This window comes from Caretta caretta, chromosome 1 (assembly GCF_965140235.1).
Source record: "Caretta caretta isolate rCarCar2 chromosome 1, rCarCar1.hap1, whole genome shotgun sequence".
Taxonomy (NCBI): Eukaryota; Metazoa; Chordata; order Testudines; family Cheloniidae; genus Caretta; species Caretta caretta.
The window spans coordinates 198,311,862-198,334,669 of record NC_134206.1 but is presented as its reverse complement, the minus strand read 5'-3'; the positions used below and the strand labels follow the sequence as shown (position 1 = coordinate 198,334,669).

Sequence of the window (22,808 nt, the reverse complement as noted above, 5' to 3'; positions counted from 1 at the left end):
TCCAATGCATTCCTCCAGCATTGCACTATCTTTCAGAGATGAAATGCTTCAAGCAAGTGTTTGCTAGTCGGACAACTCAGGAATGGCACAGAAAAATAAAACATTCACAGACATTTCTCATCATTTTAGTCAAATACATGCCTGTGGTGGTGGCAGCACACAAACATCCTGGAAGAGGGAGCCAGGTGTGTTCCAGCCTCACGAAAGGCATACTTGAATATGACAGTCTTTCCAAAGAGAGGCTCCGCAAATCACTGACATCCAAAGGGTTTATTGGCCACCTTCCCTACTGCGGCAAAATTGTCTTTCCTCCTTGGACCATTGAAAGGAAATCCCATTGCATGAGGCCAGGGATCAGTACATCCATTTCACCTCCTGGAGAGGAGATTCAAGAACTGGGGTTCCACAGCAGCAGTAAGAATTAAAAGGTTTATACAGTGAATCTATTACAGACTACTCCACTCCGAGAAAATGAATTTGTCTGGAGCCTCTCTCAGGTAATACAGAACTGACTCTACTGTACTCTGTACAGTAGGAGTGACTCTGGAGAGTCACTTAAGTGTGCTGTGTGTGACTGAGACTGAACAACATAGAAAAAAGTTTACATTTGTACTTCATGGAGTGATTTTACAAGACAGAGTAGACCACCCTAATAATGAGACAGAACGCCCCCACACCTCTGTTACTTTAGAAGTGCTTAAAAGCTAAACATCATACTGCTCATTTATGGAAACATACATAGTTCTAGTCAAACAGGAATGCTCTAACAAAGACATCTTTGAGTATTCCTCGATAAACAACCTGGGAACCAATGTACAGTGTATCCAACCCAATAAAAATAATCATCTGAAATTATATCTGCAAGGGTCAGAAACTGTTTATGTTCATACATTTGCAAAGGGAGAGCCCTTTCAAAAGTCAATTAAACAACATGAACCTGGCATTTCCACCTTCAGCTTTAGTGCAAATGACAAGTGGAACTCTGTTTTTTACTTTACTACATTAGCAAAGCAAGAATGTGTCCAGAGATCACCTCCTGTGATTGCAGCATGAAAAGTGAAGCTCTAAGTTTTGCCAGAACTTGACAGTTAAACATAATCATGGTTATCATCCCATCAAAGTGAGCAGAAAGTTAAATAATACTTACTATCTGCATAATGTGGGCATTGGAAAAACTCCATCCTCCAAAAGCAGACAGTACATACTTGGAAGTACTGTATAATCTTGGCATACTAATACCCTATGTCTGCGGATAGTAATTACTTCTTATTGTTGTAAGGACACAAAAGTTCTAGTGTAAACTTACCCAGAAGAGGTGGAGAGAGAGAGAGAGACAGTGTGTGTGTGTGTCAGAGAGAGAGAGAGAACACAGTTTATGTGTTGCTTCACTATTATCATTCTGCAGAAACACACTTGTAACAAACACTCTTCAATTCCTGTGGGCTTGGGGGATCCAAAAAGCAAGGCATTTTCACAGCGAACATCTAGACAAAAAATTCCTGAGATGTTTTTATCTTGGGATAACAGTTGCATCTTCCTCTCCTCGGCACCCCTTTAATCCCCCACTTAAGGTATGTCATACTGCAGGATGTCCTCAAGGACCCTGCTTTGTGGCATAACATGGCTCTAAGCAACTAAATAATAATAAAAAAAAAAGTTACAGCTTCTCCTGTAAACTTTGCTGACTGCAGCAGTCTGCAGATATAAAATGCATCTACAAAGCACAGACTGGACTTATATAGGCATTTCTACAAAGGGGACAGCAGTTTATGCAGCACACGAACAGTTGTGAAGTGAAGTGCTACTCTAGTTCCAAGGTGCTACGAAGTACTTCATAATCCAGATTTAGAAATATGAGTTTAATTTTACACTACATCTGTTGTTCTTGCAGCAATAAAATACTCACAAAATGCCAATGTCACACAGATCAAATTAACAAGGAAAAGGGGAGTGTCTCTTCCAATTTTGCAAAACTACTTCCAAACTCCAGCAGAGGGGAATATTTAAACAAATATTCACATGACATGGGTTTTTTTCATGTGGAGTGCAGAGTTTTGAAATGCAGTCTCTTAATAAATCCCATTTTTCTCTTGAAAGAATACATATGGACTTGCAGAGGTGAACTGCAATACTAATAAGGATGGATATAATTGAAAAGCATAGAACATTTGTTCCAAAACAGGATTGAAATCCCCTGACAACAACTTGGGGTGCACTCAACCCCATTTCCTTGAAGATCTTACTACCAACAAACTTACACAATATTGTCTAAACCATCATAAAAGCACTAGAATTAGTTCTCTTTGTTGCATGGCAATTCATACTGGATTCACAAGCTACAATGAAAATGTTTATGTCTTTGCTTAAGTTAAGCTTAAGAGTTTTAAACAACTATCTCTTGTACCTGGATTTTGCCCTGCAGGCTGCCCTTCTGTTACATTTCTCTTTCAGAGAGTATTTAATACTTCCTTACATACTGAAAGCAAATTTGTATTGCAAAAACACAGACATTTTCCAAAAAAACACAAAGTTGTCATAGCTACTTGCCTCTTGGCAATTTCTGAGCATTTCCCAGGTTTAGTGCAATATGTCCACAGAAAAGTAGAAAGACCAGTCTTGATATCATGGTTACAAACCCAAATTCGCACAGTGAATGATGCTGATGGGTATCACAGAACAAGGTACTGCAGCTGCAGTTAAGTGAACTGTTCTCTCAGTGGCAGAGGCAGCAAACTTTGACAGCAGCTTAGTTTACAGTGGGAGGAGACAGAATGACATCATACCCTCCCACTGGAAAAGTAAGGAAAATTAGCTTTAAAATAATGATATCCGACTCCGACTGCAATAGACTTCTGTTTTTTGTTATAGGGTCTTTCAGTCTCTCAGGCTTACAAAATATCAACCTGTGATCACTTACACTTCATGCAAAGAAATCACACAGATGTCAAAATTCCATTAAAACTGCCCTGGAAAACCAGACAGTGAGACATACTATTACACAGCTTTGTCCGAAGAAGTTGAACTGCAAATGTAAAATTAAATTTTTACATTACCCAGAACATTATTTTACCTTATTAATCTCAACATTTTTCTGACTCTAAGATCTTGTCCAACTTAGCATGATTTTGGGCCAGATTCTGCTGTCATTTGTCATTTGGCATGTAGGTAGGAATAGCGGTCAGTAGGTTTCCAGTATAGGGTGGTGTTTATGTGACCATCGTTTATTAGCACTGTAGTGTCCAGGAAGTGGATCTCTTGTGTGGACTGGACCAGGCTGAGGTTGATGGTGGGTTGGAAATTGTTGAAATCAGGGTGGAATTCCTCAAGGGCTTCTTTTCCATGGGTCCCGATGATGAAGATGTCATCAATATAGCGCAAGTAGAGTAGGGGTGTTAGGGGACAGAGCTGAGGAAGCGTTGTTCTAAGTCAGCCATAAAAATGTTGGCATACTGTGGGGCCATGCAGGTACCCATAGCAGTGCCGCTGATTTGAAGGTATACATTGTCCCCAAATGTAAAATAGTTATGGGTAAGGACAAAGTCACAAAGTTCAGCCACCAGGTTTGCCATGACATTATCGGGGATACTGTTCCTGACACCACCCTATACCGGAAACCTACTGACCGCTATTCCTACCTACATGCCTCCAGCTTTCACCCTGACCACACCACACGATCCATTGTCTACAGCCAAGAATTGCGATACAACCACATTTGCTCCAACCCCTCAGACAGAGACAAACACCTACAAGATCTCTATCAAGCATTCTTACAACTACAATACCCACCTGCGGAAGTGAAGAAACAGATTGATAGAGCCGGAAGAGTTCCCAGAAGTCACCTACTACGGGACAGGCCTAACAAAGAAAATAACAGAACGCCACTAGCCGTCACCTTCAGCCCCCAACTAAAACCCCTCCAACGCATTATTAAGGATCTATAACCTATCCTGAAGGATGACTCAACACTCTCACAAATCTTGGGAGACAGGTCAGTCCTTGCCTACAGACAGCCCCCCAACCTGAAGCAAATACTCACCAGCAACCACATACCACACAACAGAACCGTTAACCCAGGAACCTATCCTTGCAACAAAGCCCGTTGCCAACTGTGCACACATATCTATTCAGGGGACACCATCACAGGGCCTAATAACATCAGCCACACTATCAGAGGCTCGTTCACCTGCACATCTACCAATGTGATATATGCCATCATGTGCCAGCAATGCCCCTCTGCCATGTACATTGGTCAAACTGGACAGTCTCTATGTAAAAGAATAAATGGACATAAATCAGATGTCAAGAATGATAACATTCATAAACCAGTCGGAGAACACTTCAATCTCTCTGGTCACGCGATTACAGACATGAAAGTTGCGATATTACAACAGAAAAACTTCAAAACCAGACTCCAGCGAGAGACTGTTGAATTGGAATTCATTTGCAAATTGGATACAATTAACTTAGGCTTGAATAGAGACTGGGAGTGACTGAGTCATTATGCAAAGTAACCTATTTCCCCTTGTTTTCTCCTCCCTCCCCCCCGCCCCCCGACGTTCTTGTTAAACCCTGGATTTGTGCTGGAAATGGCCCACCTTGATTATCATACACATTGTAAGGAGAGTGATCACTTTAGATAAGCTATTACCAGCAGGAGAGCGGGGTGGGGGGAGAGAACACCTTTTGTCGTGATAAACACCCATTTTTTCATGGTTTGTGTGTATAAAAAGATCTTCTGTACTTTCCACAGTATGCATCCGATGAAGTGAGCTGTAGCTCACGAAAGCTTATGCTCAAATAAATTGGTTAGTCTCTAAGGTGCCACAAGTACTCCTTTTCTTTATGCAGCTCTATGTTCTGCAAACAACATGTACCCTATATGGTTATGTACTTCAGGAAAATCAGCATATGATTCAATTCACAGAAACAGAAGAACTGGACTTTTTAACCATTCTGGTGCAACATTATCCAAACCAAATTGCCTTAGATTTTCCCTCATCTCCACAAACTTCATGTTATCCATCTGTAAACTCCTACTACTGTATCAGAAGCAAGAAGTTAACCTTGGAAGGTTTAGATAATAATAGTTTTGCACTGTGATGGCATTAAACGAAGGTCTAGAAAGTGCATTACCAAGGCAGAATAAGTATTTCAGATGAGGAAAGTCACAGACAGGTCAAAGTCATGCAGTGTGTCAAATTAAGATCTCCTGACCCCCACTCCTCTGTCCTAACCCTGAGACCATGTTACCTGAATAATAGCTAAGTACTTAAAAATTCACCTGCTTACCTCATTAGTGCCTAATTTGGGTGCAGAACAAAGTATCTCTAGTAAAGACTCATTCTCTCTCTCATGCTGACATTTTTCAAACCAGTAAGTGCTGTGAAAATGGGGGTTCTGGGGAGGAATTACACTTTTTTCAAATATAAACTGAGATTTGGGCTAAAGTTCAAGATAGTTCTCATATTATCTAAACTAATTCATCCATCATCTCTCGATAGTCCAGCAAACCAAATTCTAGGAGCTGCCTCAGCTCTTCATTGTTCTGAGTTAGATGAAGGGAATAGTTCTGTATGTTCCATAATGTTTGAGGCAGGAAGGGGGATTGTAAATGGATGCATAAAAACTGAGATCCTGTCTTCTCTGTGTGAATGTTGACAATTTCTTGACACTTTCTTTCTTCCCATTTCTTTGCCTCAAATTTTCTTCCCTTCACTGTTATTAAGAATGCTGTGTGTCCCCCAACCTCCGAGATGGCTGCACTTCAGTGATGCTGTGTCTATTGTTTGTTCAGAGCCTTGGGAACTTCTGAGACAAAATGCACTACATAAATGTTAATTATAATCATGGTTCTTTTGTGGGTGACTCAGTTATTGGACTCCTTATCTTTCTTGTAAATCTGTCACAGGATCTTCTGAAAGCCTTCAGGAAAAGAGAGATGCCAAAAATATTGACTCAGATGTAGTGCTTTAAAAAAAAACAACCCACTTAATTCACTCCTTCTGTGAGCACTTCCTTATTCTCATCTTCCCCTCACTTCCACTTATTTCTGTGTGTGTATATCTGCCCTATTATAATATGAAGGATGTAAAGGTCTGCTTTTAACAATGTTGTACGATAATCAGCTCTGTCAGGGTTCCTTCCCCACTCTGAACTCTAGGGTACAGATGTGGGGACCCGCATGAAAGATCCCCTAAGCTTATTCTTACCAGCTTAGGTTAAAAACTTCCCCCAGGTACAAACTTTGCCTTGTCCTTGAACAGTATGCTGCCACCACCAAGCGTTTTAAACAAAGAACAGGGAAAGAGACCACTTAGAGACGTCTTCCCCAAAAAATATCCCCCCATGCCTTACACACCTCCTTTCCTGGGGAGGCTTGAGAATAATATCCTAACCAATTTGTTACAAAATCATCAAAGACCCAAACCCCTGGATCTTGGAACAATGGAAAAAATCAGTCAGGTTCTTAAAAGAAGGATTTTATTAAAAAAAAAAAAAAAAAAAAAGGTAAAAATCATCTGTGTAAAATCAGGATGGAAAATATTTTACAGGGTATTCAGATTCAAAACACAGAGGATCCCCCTCTGGGCAAAACCTTAAAGTTACAGAAAACAGGAATAAACCTCCCTCTTAACACAGGGAAAATTCACATAAAACAAAAGATAAACTAATCCGCCTTGCCTGGCTTACCTATACTGGTTGCAATATTGGAGACTTGGATCAGGATGGGTTAGAGAAGATGGATTTCTGTCTGGCCTCTCTCAGTCCCAAGAGAGAACCACCACGTAAAACAAAGAGCACAAAGAGCACACCTTCGGGCCCCCACCCCCCAAGATTTGAAAGTATCTTGTCCCCTTATTGGTCCTTTGGGTCAAGTCCCAGCCAGGTTAGCTGAGCTTCTTACTGGTAACAGGATGTTGCCTCTGGCCAAGAGGGATTTTATAGCACTGTATACAGAAAGGTGGTTACCCTTCCCTTTATATTTATGACAGGCTCTTTGGACACACATAGGGTAGGATGTGCCTACTGTGTCATACAAACAGTGGAAAATGGCAATTCCATTGTCTTGCTCCCAAACTGAATTCCAGACCCTCAAGGTCAGTGGTGGGAGTCAGAAACAGAATGAAATGGAGAAAGAGTGGATAAGAGTGAAAAATACAGAAGAGTTGGCATACTAGAAGGGAAGTGTAATTGGGGAATGGCCAAAACAAAGGAAAGGAGGAAAAGAAGTCCCATTATTACTGCTGGCATCCAAAATCTATCAGCATTTCATTTTTTGCCTTGAGAGCAAAGATAGACTTTCTGGTCTGTAATTTCTAGGATCAACCCTAGCACCTTTTTAAAAGGTAAGTCAAACCAGTATTATCCTCTGATTTGAATGATAGCGTGCATACTTTTGTTAGCACATTAGCCAGTGTGGTTAGAATTTCCCAAATATCTAAATGACTTACAAGCCTAAGTTCCAGAATGCTGTGCCAAGGAATGGAGACACCAAAAGTCAATGGGACTGAGTGCTTTTGAAAATTCTACTCTTTATTTTTAAGAGCCTTGAGAATTCTTGGATTAATTCCAAGGGGACCCCCCCCCACAGGATCCCAAAGCCTGGGCTCCAGCCTGAGCCCAAACATCTAGACCACAATTAAATAGCCCCTTCACCCGAGCCTGGCGCGCCAGAGTCAGCTGGCACAGGCCAGCCCTGGGCATGTAACTGCCATGTAGACATACCTTCAAGAGTTCTAACCCTCCTTAATTGTTCCTAGACTCCACTGTATCCAGTAGACCTACTAAGTCTCTCACAGGCTTCCTGTTTCTGATAGAACTGATTATTTGCTTTTGCATCTTTGGCTATTTGCTCTTCAAATTCCTTCTTAGCACTCCTAATTTCCACCTTACATGTAACCTGCCATAGTTTATGCTCCTTTCTATTGGCCTCAGAGGGCTGGATTTCCATTTTCTGAAGGATGCTCGTTTGGCCCTGTTTTTTAGACATACTATGTGGTTTGTTTGGTTTTTTTGGCTTAAGAGATATGCATACCCTTTGTAATTCTGTTATGCCATGCTTAAGTGGTATCCATAGTACACACAGACAATATTTTGCTGTGGGGCAGATAGATGGCAGCGTTTCGTATGTACTCCTTGGTCCCTGTGGTCATCATCTTATGTTCTGAAACTTTAGACATGATTGCCCCTATCTTGGCATATATACCTAACAATCTTGTTATTGCTCTAAAGTTATTCATCCGCATCCAGCACTGTATTCCATGACCTCCTGCTGCAGTGAATCCCACAGGCTGACTACATGCTGAGTGAAACGTTTCCTTTAGTTCCATCTAAATGCACCAATTAGCAGTATGCTCATGCCAATTCCTGGGACAGCAGCATTGGATTGCACTGGTGTGAGTTCAGAGATTATTTCAGAGGTTCCCAGAACACTGCATATTTAGTTGGAGGGTTCAGTCTCTGCAGGCTCCTCCTTGCTGAATCATGGCAGTAACAGGCAAACCACATTTCATTCAATTCTTAAGGGTCAACCTAGTAAGGGATCTTTCCCCCTTGAACCTGTGTAGCACTGTGCAAGTCCTGAATATTGTTATTGAAGAGATCAGAGCCTAGGATGAAGGCTGGTTTCCTCCCTCTTAACAGCCTGGACTGTCAGTATTTCAGATAATTAGTTGGAGGAGAATGATAGGAGTGACTCCTGCTCTGATCCCCCAAGGTCTGCACTGCAGCACTCCTTCCAAACATACACCCTCTACAAAACGATTTCCATCAAAATGCTTACTGACTTCTTGCAAATTTGGCTCAGTGAGTGCCTATATTGTGTTGAGGAATGGGTAGGAGCAAGGCACATAGGGTGGAAAGTGTGGATGCTACAGATGTAACTTCAGATCTGAAGTCTGGAGTTTATTACCACACACAAAGACAGGATAAAAAACTTCTGCTTTATGTTTGGTGGTAGGATGCAACACAGCAGGTAATGATGGTGGGGTTTTATGTTGCAAAGGAAAAGGGATGTCTGTCTTTAGTTTACAGCAGCAGCAACACATAGCTGCGGAGAGACATCAATGATGGACCACTAATGACTGATAATTCTGATATTTATCAAGTGATAGATTTCTGTGCAACTTTCTGTCACACATATCATGTCATACCATATAACCAACATCAAAGCAATATAGTCAAACTTTCCTTCAATTAGATTCAAAAGATCTACTTATTATGCAGGGAATGGCCCCCTTTGCTTCTCTTTCTCACCACTTCCCAATCACTGGTTTCTACCACAGTCCCAAATAGTTCTTAGCCAAAAATTGTGTACAGCTTAATCCCTCTGACCCATCTCATTCAATATCACAACTTTTACTTTCTTATTCTTTTATCAACAGTGATCTATAATAAAATTTTCTGTGCCTTTTTTGTAACCCTATTGTCATTTGACTTTTGATTATATTTCCTAATTACCATCAGAAAGCCAAGTTTTCCCTAACTAAATTTAGCTTTCTACACTAGATTGACACTAGAGAGCATCCTCAAGATATTTTTTTAGTCATTGGGGATTCTTCTGTCACCTAGAGAATCTTCCAAAAAATTGTGCGTGATCAAGATTATATAGCACTGTTAGCCAGATAAAATCTGTTCACCTTCCTAGAATTGCAGAAAGGAAAATTGTTAATGCCATTGACTGCGGTTTCACTAGCTATTGCACAAACGTACATATACACATATACACCAAATAACCAAATTCCCCCCTCCCCGCCCCCAATTTTACATACGCATTTGGTTTCCATTTTGTTTTGAGCATTCTGCAATTCAGAAATTAAATTTTTTCCAAAACGTCCACTTTGGCCACTCTCAGATTAAAAATACGTGATGTGTAACATCGAATTTAATGCAAAAACACAACCCACACTTAGGTGTTCAATGTTGCAACAGTATACAAGGGTTTTATAGATATTTTAACACCTGTTGAGCCTCATATACCCACCCTTATCAATATAGTATAGCTCTTTCAGGAAAGGTTTAGGAGACAAATGGGAAGGGCAAAAAACCAGTTGAGTCAGAAGTCTAGTAATGGAATGGAACTGTTCACTTCAAGGTCACCAAGTAGGACTGCAACTCAAGTCAGTAGTGACCAAAGACTGTTACCCTCTGATGAAGTGAGCTGTGGCTCACGAAAGCTCATGCTCAAATAAATTGGTTAGTCTCTAAGGTGCCACAAGTACTCCTTTTCTTTTTGCGAATACAGACTAACACGGCTGTTCCTCTGAAACCTCTGATGACTGTTCAGCGACCTATTTGGAAAGCATCTGAAGTCCCATTTCCAGTGGGCAAACATCCACACAATAAAAACCAAACACAACTACCATTAACTGCAACTTTTGTTTGTTTTGTTTCAATATACAGTCTCCAGCACAGTCATCAAGGACAGGACCTAAGAAGAGGATGGAGGTTGAACTCCTCTCTCCTTCATAGATGGGAGCCTGTGTGTCAGAATGAGGTATGTTGCTGGGGCACATACAGAAATTTGCATAGCTGCTGGCCTGTGCTGTGCATATTCTCTGGATAAACAGAAAAGCTGAGTCTCCAGAGATGTAAGTGCAGCATCTTTCAATGAAGAAACCTTACAGTAAAATTCAAAGCTGACACATTTCATGATGCCTCATTGAAGTCAGTGGTACTGCATGAAATATAAGTGAGCACTAAATCTGGCACACTCTATGGATAGCAGGTGCAGAGTTAAGCCACATACATTCTCTCCCCCCTCCCCCCACTCAAAGGTTCTGACATTCAGCTGGGGCAGCACTGAGAGAAAGGCTGGAGTAAAACTAAAAATAAAACATAGTTAACATTTATCAAGTGCAGTGAGGAGCTCTCACAGTCAGATGGGGAAAGACAACCAGGTTTTTTTGGTTTTATTAAGGGTGCTTATTCTTTGTGAAGATGTGACTCTTGGCCTAACTAACATTCTTCCGTAAAGAAATTTATTTCCTTGGCCATGATGCAGAGATATGATGAATGTGTGCAGGGACAAGAGAGAAATAAATCATTCACATTGTCCTCCCATTATGAGTCACCTTGGCCTATAAAATATCTTCCACAGACTTTTCAGCTTAACAGGCTGCACTGGGGTAGAATCAAGATCAGTGGGCTTTATGTGATTCAAAATGCTATAAATAATTTTGAAGCAGGGACACCAGTCACTACTGCATACAGAATGTAAGCAATTGGAACACAATATAAAGTGCCCCCTTCGCTTGAATGGGAATAAGTTTTTGCCCCAAACCCAAAAGTTACACTATCTCCAAAGTATGTAGCAGATGGAATAAAAATGTTTTTGATTGTAACCGTTCAGGTCTTTCAGTTTTCATTACCATCCTCTCATTACTCAAGAGACAACACAAAATGTGTTACACTATACATATGCTTAAAGTAACAGTTCATACATAGTTTGCCTGAAGCAAAACAAAACAGGGATTACACAAAAATTACACAAGTGCAAAAGTAACTTTTTAAAATAAAATATCCCAATACCCCAATTTTTGCACTAAAACTGGCCTTGTCAAATAGTTTTGCACAAAAGCTCCAGAATCTGTACACTCAGGGCAAAACGTGATGTTATCTGCAGGGCAAAGGGATCTTGTTTAATATTAGATGTACAGTGAATCTAGATCATCTAGTAATTAAATAATAATAAATAATACATACCTTGTACTTTGAAGCACCTTTCATCCAAGAATCTTGAAATATTTGGTGCGATTTCTTTGAAGGTCATGTCTACTGTAAAAAAGATAAAATTTATATTTGGGAAAGGCAATGCTTCTCATAATTTTTGAAGTGAATTTAATATTCATAAATCATGTGAGACTAACAGGTCTACAGACTCCATTCTTCCAAAGGACTGGAACAGCGTGACAAAGACTAAAGCAAGCTTCTCCATGCTATCTGCCATTGTATTTCACTCACAAGCTGGAGGGCATTATCTCTAGAAAGCAGTGCCTAGTTCAGTGTTCAAGGCTGTTCAATCCTTGGTTTATCTAGTAAACTAGCCAGTGATGACAGCTTCCAGTTTTACATATAAAACTGGCTCCTGCTTTGTGAGACAGGGTGAATAGTATAGAGTCAGCCCTGGCTATCTTGAACCTGTTTAGAATCTGAGTGTCTTGAAAGCAATACAAAGTAATACAGATATGACCCAAAGTGCGAATTTGCAAGGGCGTGTAGCATTTGTAAAAGCTGGGGACTGCTACAGTGGGATGGACCTGGAATGCAGTCTGGAGTATGGCCAGATGTACAAGTATATTTTGGAAGTTCCTATGTGTGTATAACTTTTTTTTATATAAATGAAGTGATAGAATGTTTATCATAAATGCTGACACTGTAAGTAGTTCTTCATGCGGTACATCAGTAGGACAAACATGCACAAAAAGATCTGGTCCTCATTTTGAAAATAAATATTACCAAATCCTTATAACTAGGCCAAATTTTGAAGCCTTTACTTAATTTTTAAATTAGTCCTTACTCAGGCAAAACTTCCACTGAAATCAAGGGAACCGTTCTTTCTGGTGGGAGGCGCTGGAGGTGGAACCAAAAACTCTTGGAAGGACCCAGCTATGCTGATGGTAGAGATTTGGTAGGAAAGCAACAGCATCTTCTGCTCTCGTCTCCTTTCCATTTCTGCTGGAATCATTCTGCCAGTCAAATTGCCACTGGCTGGTTCTCACTGTGGCTGCTCAGTGGCAGCTGTGGAAGGAAACCAATTGGGAGGGATACAACTCCACAATGTATTATCCTCCGATCCACATTTTGCATAGTATTCCTCTCCCACGCACACCGAGTCTAAGGCTGTGAGTCAGAGTGAAAACTGTTTGCTGGCAGTGTGGCTTAATTAAACTTTCAAAAGGGAAAAAAAAACAGTCTCACACAAGATGCATAAAAGTAGTGCAAGTCATTTTCCTGCTTTAATTCCACAAACAAATAACTCATCCATGTACCTCAAGACACATTTTCATCTCAAATTAAGAAAATTCATAGTTGCCAAGATTGGCAATATTTTTCCAGGGATAATTCTCCAAATAATCTGAGTATTTGTCCCCGATCCACAGGCCACCAGCACCAGAGGAATGAGCACACACATTCTGATGATTTAATAGTGGTGACTACATTAATATCTCAGTTGTCAGTGCTTCAGAACACATAAAACTTGCACACCCATCTGCTCGCCGTTAGAGAGAGGGATGAAGGTCTAAAGTTTCAGATGGCCTATACGAACAGCAGATTTAATCATGGTTTTAATTGTAAAATCCAATGTTTATGAAAGCTGTGGCAATTAACAACAAAACCTTACATTTACAGGCCTTTCATCTCTAGATTCCAAAATGATTTACTAACAACAAATTTATTACTCTAATGAAATGCAACCACTTCTGGGGAGGAGGGCAACAGGCAGGCAAGCATTGCAGAGTACACTTCACAACATAGGAGGAAGAAAAACTTTGCCAAAGCCACTTGGACAAAGTTTATTAGCTCACAATGATTAGACAAGTATTTGATTTCCCAGTTCTCATCTGAGAGTTTACAACAAGAGTCAATGTGAAACCCATTTCAAGATTTTGATTCACTAAGTCACTAGCTTTGTCCATCTTCCCAGACTATGAACAACCTGCTACCCCCTCTCTAATATGTTGGAAATATGTTATCCCTTGCCGAAGTAATAACTTCTAGAGAGCTGCACAGATTTGGAAGATTTCACACCAGTTCTGATGTCTGAGCCCTGGGAACAAACTAGGGTTCAGCCAAACTCTTGGACATACTGAGTTATTCTCTGCTGTGCACTATGTAAGCCTGGATTTTCCCAAGTTTAGCTTCCAAACCATAGCTCTATTACATTTGGGTTGTACTACACAGCCAACTCCACCAGGCCAGAATGCTCTACTATCTTGGAGAACCTTAAAATATTTTTATGAATAGACTCTTCAACTGATTAAACTCTACTTCAGTTTTAAAGCTAATTGGAGGAGTGCTGAATATAGAACTTCTGAAGCACAGCAAAATGCCTGATTCGCTCCCTCATTCTCTGTTTCTCCTCATCTTCCCCCTTCCATTCACATGACAGAAACTACCTTCAGTTTCTTTGCTGTCACGTTTCTTCAAGAGTTCTTGTCTGTTCATATCCAGATACCGCTCCCAAAGGATGCAGTTCGCGTCGCGATCTGTGCTGGTATCGATGCCGAAGGTGGTGCAGCAACCGTTGCCAGTGGCATGAGTGGTGCTGTGATCATCGACTCTGCTGTCGGAGCTGAGACCGTTGACGTCAGCGGGTGGGTCCCCATAGGGGTGCCCAGTGTGGAGGGCGTATGCAGCTGCCCAAAAGAAGCTGAGGCCACCGATGCTGCTGTGGAGCCCTGGCTCTGGTGATAGGCCCAGATAGGTGTCCAGACGGGCCGCTGAGGGCCTACCATTGGTCTGGCCAGGGTGCTGGGTAGGGTTGTTGGTCGTGGCAGGAACGGGATCTTCTGCTCCTACTAGAGGGCAACGACTCTGCTTCCGACTCTGAGGTCTCAGACTGTGATGACCATGGAGGAGCGGAGCCGCTTGGTGCTTGAGAGCGGTGCCAACTGGGGGACCAAAGCAGTTCACCCACACAGGCCACCAGTGCTGCAGACCAATGCGACGGGGATAGTGGTCTTATGGCCAATATCATTGCAGGTTTGCCCAAGGAATGTACCAGGCCTGGAACCGGTGCTGGCGATCTCTCTCACCGAGGAGGTGAGGATGGCGCTGTAAGCTCCAAAAGGTCCACAACCACCTAGAATGTCTCTGGCATGGAGGGGAGCTGTAGGTCTTCATCGCGGTGAGCAGTGCGGGTCCAGACTCAACTGGATTTGTCTCAGAGCAGGCGTCGACGGAAACCCCACTGAATGGGTGCCCGACTGGGACTTACCGGCTTACTGGTCTTTAGACCTGGCCGGGGAGCGCTCTCTGTCAGCCTTTTTCATTTGTGGCACAGTGGGAATACGACTGGTACCTAATCCATGTCTGGGGCCTGTAGGCAGAGCCGAGGGTCTCTAGCAGAGTCCTTCCTCAGCACCGGCTCACGCATGGACAATCGAAGCCAGATCTATCGCATCCAGCTCTAAAAGAGGTCAAAGTGCTGCCTCCATAAGCAACACTCGGAGGCGCTACTCCCTGTCTTTAAGAGTCCTGGGGCGAAAACTTATACAGATTTTGCACCCATCTCTAAGATGCCCCCCGCTGAGACACTTCAAGCACAAAGTATGCGGGTTACTTTTCGGCAATAACCTGCCACAGTCCGAGCACAGTTTAAAGCCCAGAAACCGAGGCATGACCTGGTGCTGGGGGAAAACATTGGGGGGGGGACCCCCTGAAGGAAAAAAAACTACTAACACACTCTTGTCGAGGCAAGAGCAATGGGGAGTTCCAACTAGCTGTCACAGGTGGTAAGAAGGAACTGAGGGGGGCTTGGTTCAGCAGAGCCCTATATTGGGAGCCATGAAGGCACGACTCCAGGGGGCGCCCAGGCCGACCCTACAGATACTGCTAGGGGGAAAATCTTCCGGCTGTCATGCATGCGATGCACGCACACCTGATTGGAATTGATATGAACAAGCACTCAAAGAAGAATAGCAGGCGAACACCTTGGCTTATCAGAGAAATCTTCGGTGAGCTTAAACACAAAAAGTTTTGGTGAGTTTACAAGAAGCGGAAACTCGGACAGATGACTAGGGAGGAGTATAAAAATATTGCTCGAGCATGCAGGGGTGTAATCAGGAAGGCCAAAGCACAACTGGAGTTGCAGCTAGTAAGGGATGTGAAGGGTAACAAGAAGGGTTTGTACAGGTATGTTAGTAACGAAGAGAAGGTCAGGGAAAGTGTGAGACCCTTATTGAATGGGGAGGCAACCTAGTGACAGATGATGTGGAAAAAGCTGAAGTATTCCATGCTTTTTTTGCCTCAGTCTTCACAGACAAGGTCAGCTCCCAGACTGCTGCACTGGGCAGCACAGTATGGGGGAGGAGGTGAGCAGCCCTCAGTGGTGAAAGAACAGAACAGGTTAAGGACTGTTTAGAAAAACTGGATATACATAAGTGCCTGAGGCTCGATGCAATGCATCCGAGGGTGCTGAGGGAGTTGACTGATGTGACTGCAGAGCCATTGGCCATTATCTTTGAAAATTTGTGGCGATCAGTGGAGGTCCCAGATGATTGGGAAAAGGCAAATATAGTGCCCAGCTTTTAAAAAGGGAAGAAAGAAAATCCAGGGAATTACAGACCAGTCAGCCTCACCTCAGTCTCTGGAAAAATCATGGCGCAGGTCCTCAAGGAATCCATTTTGAAGCACTTGGAGGAGAGGAAGGTGATCAGGAACAGTCAACATGGATTCACCAAGGAAAAGTTATGCCTGACCAACTGATTGCCTTCTATGATGAGATAATTGGCTCTGTGAATATGGAACATTGTGGACATGATATACCTTGACTTTAGCAAAGCTTTTGATACAGTCTCCCACAGTATTCTTGCCAGCAATTAAAGTAGTATGGATTGGATGAATGGACTATAATGTGGACAGAAAGCTGGCTAGATTGTCGGGCTCAACGGACAGTAATCAACGGCTCGATGTCTAGTTGGCAGCTGGTATCAAGCGGAGTGCCCCAGCGGTCAGTTCTGAGGCCAGTTTTGTTCAACATCTTCATTAATGGTCTGGATGATGAGATGGATTGCACTTTCAGCAAGTTTGTGGATGACACTAAGCTGGGGGGAGAGGTAGATACACTGGAGGACAGGGATAAAGGTCCAGAGTGACCTAGACAAATTAGAGGATTGGGCCAAAAGAAATCTGATGCGGTTCAACAAGGACAAGTGCAGAGTCCTGCACTTAGGACATCCCATGCACCGCTACAGGCTGTGGACCGACTGGTTAAGTGGCAGTTCTGCAGAAAAGGACCTGGGGATTACAGTGGACGAGAAGATGGATATGAGTCAACAGTGTGCCCTTGTTGCCTTGCTTACTATGAACTTCATTCTATGCAGTGCTGAGCATCTTTTGTTTTACAAGGTTAGCAGGAGCTGAGACTGCTCAACACATCACAGGAGGTGCTCAGAAGCCTGCAGGATCAGGCCCCCATAGATATTAAGCAGCAACAAAGGAAGCTGAATGAACATTTGAGTTAACCTTTATGGTCTTAAGGATACAGTATTTCATTTTATTTCCAGATCACAACATGGGTGAGGCAAATACCAAGGACTGGCCAAGGGTGATCAATATTTTCTTACCACAGTCCCACATTTGTATACCATGACCTTATTCTTGGGCAAACTGGTCTTTTCAGAGGCATCACAATCTAGTCCTCTTGGTGCTTCAAAGGAAGATCTTTCCAATGTTTAAAAGAGCGTCTCACAGGGAGATCCAAATAGAAATGGTTGACCAAATCCATTTCAGCGGATGGGACACAAACTTGCTTGTCTCAGACAAATTCTAATGGAGGACAGATCTATGCTTTTCGGAGGAGCAACAGCAGAATGACTCTTGCTGATGTCAGGACATGGAAGAGGGCCACTTCCACCTCAGTTCACTTTAGAACCAGCTCTCCTTCAGCAAATCCTTGAAAATGTTATTTATGATTGCAGACCACAATTGGGGGTTGCTGAAGAGACAGATAATATATAATGTCTGCTTATTATCTCTCTCTGAAAAAAGCTTAGGGTTAGCTCCCTAACAGGCTAGTCTGAAGGCATGGCATTTACAAAGTGATGTTGGTGACTCTTCTTATTGACTATTTTTCTGTTGCTGTAATACATGCTTGCCTACCCAACTCACACATATGGATGACAGGTCAGGAACAGACTGAGACCTCCAAATCTCTAGATGGGATGTTCCTGGTCTCTGGGGCAGACAGAGTCAGAGTATGGTGGGTAAAAACATTTTAAACGGACCCATCAGATCAGGCAAGGGATTTCACCTCTGAGACTTAATTCCAGAAGTGGTTCTCTCTGATATTAAAAGGGCATGGAATTTGCTCAATGCCTGCAACCAGCACTATGGAGGCCTCAGGAGTTACAGAGCAGATCCTTGAAGCTGACAATATGACAATTTTAAAAGACACTAACAATCCCGAAAACACAATTATCTTAATCATTTTAGGAGATAAGAACAAACTTCTGTACATGCTGTGACAAAGTTCCTCCTCTACCTTGGTGGGTCTTACGCTTATTGGAGGATTTGCTCGCCTTGGAGCTTCACGGCAGCCCTCAGTTTGGCCGTTTTTGTGAACCCACAGTCCAGGTCAACTCCTCCTGTGTCTGACTTGGAGTTAGGAGGTTTGGGGGGAACCCGGGCCTGCCCTCTACTCCGTGTTCCAGCCCAGGGCCCTGTGGAATGCAGCTGTCTAGAGTGCCTCCTGGAACAGCTGTGCGACAGCTACAACTCCCTGGGCTACTTCCCCATGGCCTCCTCCCAAAACCTTCTTTATCCTCACCGTAGGACCTTCCTCCTGGCGTCTGATAATGCTTGTACTCCTCAGCCCTCCAACAGTATGCGTTCTCACTCTCAGCTCCTAGCACCTCTTGCTCCCAGCTCCTTACAGGTGCACCACAAACTGAAGTGAACTCCTTTTTAAATCCAGGTGCCCTGATTAGACTGCCTTAATTGATTCTAGCAGCTTCTTGATTGGCTGCAGGTGTTCTAATTAGCCTGTCTGTCTTAACTGTCCCCAGAAGGTTTCTGATTGTTCTGGAACCTTCCCTGTTACCTTACCCAGGGAAAAGGGACCTACTTAACCTGGGGCTAATATATCAGCCTTCTATTACTCTCCTGTAGCCATCTGGCCCGACCCTGTCACAATGCACAATAGCCAAAAGCAAAGCTCCATTGACTACCTTTTGCAGGTCAGTCACTTCAGTCATTTCAGGTTGGTGTTAAAGTCAGAGGCGATAGCAGCAAAAGACAATATGAGAGAGAAGGAAAGTGTTTAAAAGAAATATGAACAATAAAGATAGAAGGGAATTAAACCTATTAAGGTATTTTACCCTCAACTCAGTATCCTCAGTCAAGTGTCTGGACCATCTACATTGACGTAGGCTTGGTCTATACTAGCACTTTAGTTAGTAAAACTTTTGTCAGGAGTGTGAAAAAACCCCCACCACTGACCAACAAAAATGCTGATGTGGACGGTGCTATGTTGGCAAGAGAGGCTCTCCTGCCAACATAGCTAATGTCTCTCATTGGAGGTGGTTTAATTATGCTGTCAGGAGAGCTCTCTCCAGCCAACAAAAAGCAACTACACGGGAAAATTTACAGCAGCACAGCTGTAGCGGTAGAGCTGTGCCGCTGTAAAGTCCGTAGCGTAGACATAGCCTAAGTGTCAGGAGAAAGAGAACATGTGCTGAAGATATGGACTGGTGGCCAAAAATCAGAGAAAAAAGTAAGTGTCTGACAGAAAGGGAGAAGGTAGCTGCTGATATTCCACAGCCAATATTTGCAGAAACTTAAAAATACAGCTAATTTTTTTTCACAAAACAATTGACAAATGAAACACGACATGGAACTTCCTCATGCTTCGATTATGCTCTCTCCACAGATGTTAGCTGCTTTTGACTGGAAACAGCAGTGTAAGGCATAAATTTCCTAGAAAAACAGTTTTAAAATCTTTTGATCAGAAGAGATTCATCTCAGCTTCACGAGTCAGGGTGGACAATTTTTGGATAGCTCTTTGGGAGTGGTATCTGGATGGGAACAGACAAGAACTCTTGAAGCAACGTGACAGCAAAGAAACTGAAGGTAGTTTTTGTCATGTGAATGGAAGGGAGAAGCTGAGGAGAAACGGAGAATGAGGGCTAAAGGGATTCTCAAGAAGGCCTTGCAGAGAAACCAGCCAACAAACTGACACAGAATCAAATAGTATTTAGTCTCTATGGTCCAAAATGGTTTTTCTAGCTTTCAAAACAAATGAAGCTGCCAGCTCTTACTCAATCTATCATCATAAAAAAAAAATCATGTTTTGCAGCATCAGCAGAAAAGGTGAAGCAGCAGCAAACTTCAGTCATTCAGCAGAACTGCCTTCCAGAAGAGCTCCGGCTAGCTGCAGAGGAACTAACAGACTGGAAGACAAAATGTAGATAAGATGTGAATGCCACAAGCTTGGTAGCACAATCAGCCACTATAAATAATCATAACTGGTTATTTTGGGGGGTTTAAACATTCATAACAATTGGATGAGTTAACTAGGGTAGTTGGCTGTGTGACAGCATATCCCACTGTGCAATCCAGAATAATTACACAGTGCCCTGAGAGCTGTTAAATGCGTAGGAGAGCCCTTAATAGGTAAATTTTCATGCATCAATAATATTATCCCTTAATGTTCATTATGAACATTTAAATGATTATTTTTGCCTAGGACACTGCTTATAATAAGTCGGTTTTCCATGTTTACCCAAGATGTTTTTTCTCTGTAGTCTACCTTAAAGAGAACTTAACATTTATAGCAGCTAGTCACTAAAATCTATTGCTAATAATTATGTAGAAATATGTATTTCCATTTATAAAACATAAAAATTTCCCTGAGGCTTTAGGTGCCTACATTAAAAATATAATCACAGAAAAAAAAATGAACTGGCAGCTGCTCCAATCCCTTAACACATAAAATAATTAACCAAAGATTAAATCAAAAGCCAAATCAATACCCCTTTTCTCCCATACATCAACCCCAAATAGTTAATAGATGAGCCTGGCACTGTGGCCTGAGGGTCAAGAATTAGAGGCTATTTCAGACCAAGAATGGGGAGCACTCAAATGGGACATCCCAAATAAGACATACATCACACCAAAATGTTGCCTTTGAATTATCGTCTTATTAATTATTATTATTATTATTAAATATTTGTATTCTAGTATTGCCTAAAGGCTCCAATGAGATTGGACCCAATTATACCAGATGATGTTCTAACATACTAAATAATGGTCTATGTTCCAAACAGTTCATAACTTAAAATCTTACAATCTTTCAGCGTATGAGGTGGTCCCCTCCAAGTCAAATTAAACACACTTTGGTGAAGCAGCATGACAGAAGCTTTTACTGTTGCTGCCAAGTGTTGTACCTGACATGTAGAAGAGAGGAGTTCATTCTAGTACTCTCCACCAGTAGTGAGTCATTCACACACACAAAATGCACTCACTAACCTATTTAGGTGAGCAATATTTTAATATTTGTTTTGGCCATACCAAAATAGCATGATGGGAGTTGCATTAGGGAACCTGGATTGTTCCCCACCCATGCAACATTATGTTGACCTTTGCTCTACTCAGCACTGAATCATGTGCCCTCTCTTCCTTCATATGTACTAGGATGGAGAAGTTATCATACGGGGGGGCGGGGGGCTGGTCCCTCTGTAAAACAGTACTTGAGGTCATTAAATTCACTGCATTAGTGTCAGTCTGACTTGTGAGTTGCCAAAAGCCAGCGTGCTCCAACAAATTACAATAAAAGTCTTGCCTGATGTTTCTTCTCCCCTGCCAAATACGACCAAGATATGTGCAGTTCTTACTGTGAGACTATTAAGGCCCTTTCATATGAGTCTCTTCTTCTTTTTTCCTTAACCAATTTAATACCTTGGCTCCCAGGAGACTGCAATTCTACATACTAGGCCATTGCACCAGTAACAACAATTTTCAAGGGCTGAAGCTTATGTGACAAAAACCCATCTTTCAACAATCTATTGCTGTTGGTCTCATATATTGTGTTCCACTGCACACACCAAAGTAGTTAAATGTCACCATCTGAGGCCACATCTACACTACTGGCTAAATCGACACTGCTGCAATAGATACAGTAGTGTCGATTTAGCGGTTCTGGTGAAGATATGCTAAGGCAATGGGAGAGCACTCCACCTCCCCAAGAGGCGGAAGCTATGTTGATGGGAGAGCATCTCCCATCGACATATTGCGGTGTAGACACCACTGTAAGTCTACCTAAGTTACAGCAACTTCAGTTACATAATTTACATAACTGAAGTAGCGTAATATAGATCGACTTACTGTATTAGTGTAGACCAGCCCTGAGTGACACTTCATCAACTGCAGTTCATGCTGGTCCTGAGGCTCTGAAGTGGCAACACACAAAGGGTCTCCCAGTATTACACAGGCCATGGGGCTTCCATGACGGATCCTAAATAATGCATCTAGTGAGGCTTATGGCTCTTACATCTACTGATTTTTTTTCATTTCATAAGTCTTGTTTCTATAACCTAGCATTGCACCAATCTCTAAGTTCACCAGTGTGTCTTTGTGGGGGGGAAAAAAGTATTAAAATGTCTGAACTGCAAGTTATCACTGCAAAATTAAAGAACTACTCTAGTGTTGTTCAAAAATGTCAGAATCATTTAATTTTATTTTAAGAAATAATTAAGCAGTTTGAGTGATTAACAAAATAAAGCAAACAAAAGCACACATAAGGAATTTTAAGGCTTCCAGTTTTATACAGAGGAAGTTTCCTTTCATCCCACTTTGTATCACTTCCTGCCTTCCAATAAATAGGCAAAAGGAAATTTTTTAAGGACATCCACTGTGCTCCTGCTTAATATGGTCTAGTTCCAGGCATTTATACTATGCTCCTTACCCTAGTATTTGAATGTTCATGGGCATGGGCAGGTTGAGTAACACTTTCAGGAAAATCCAGACTCCTAGCCCTATGCTCCTCTTACAGAAAAATCCTACAGTAAACAATATAGTAAACAATTTACTAAAACATTTTAACCTAATTTTTGAACCATCCAATAAAATAATAGATAATTATAATCTTT

At 42.0% G+C, this 22,808-nt stretch overlaps 1 protein-coding gene across 21 annotated transcripts in view; it reads right to left on the bottom strand.

The window, feature by feature from the left end:
• Window positions 1-12,070, bottom strand: part of ABI3BP (ABI family member 3 binding protein) — a 311,874-nt gene extending 299,804 nt beyond the window's left edge. For 19 of the 21 annotated variants that reach the window (XM_075118468.1, XM_075118478.1, XM_075118495.1 and 16 more), the window contains exon 1: window positions 2,548-2,715. In XM_075118468.1, coding sequence (XP_074974569.1) covers window positions 2,548-2,626 — 79 coding nt within the window. In that variant the 5' untranslated portion in view covers window positions 2,627-2,715. Of the gene's footprint in view, window positions 1-2,547; window positions 2,716-11,703; window positions 11,801-11,867 lie in introns of those variants that run through there. The other 2 variants (XM_075118479.1, XM_075118481.1) reach the window with 2 other exon arrangements.
• Window positions 12,071-22,808: the final 10,738 nt, after the last annotated feature.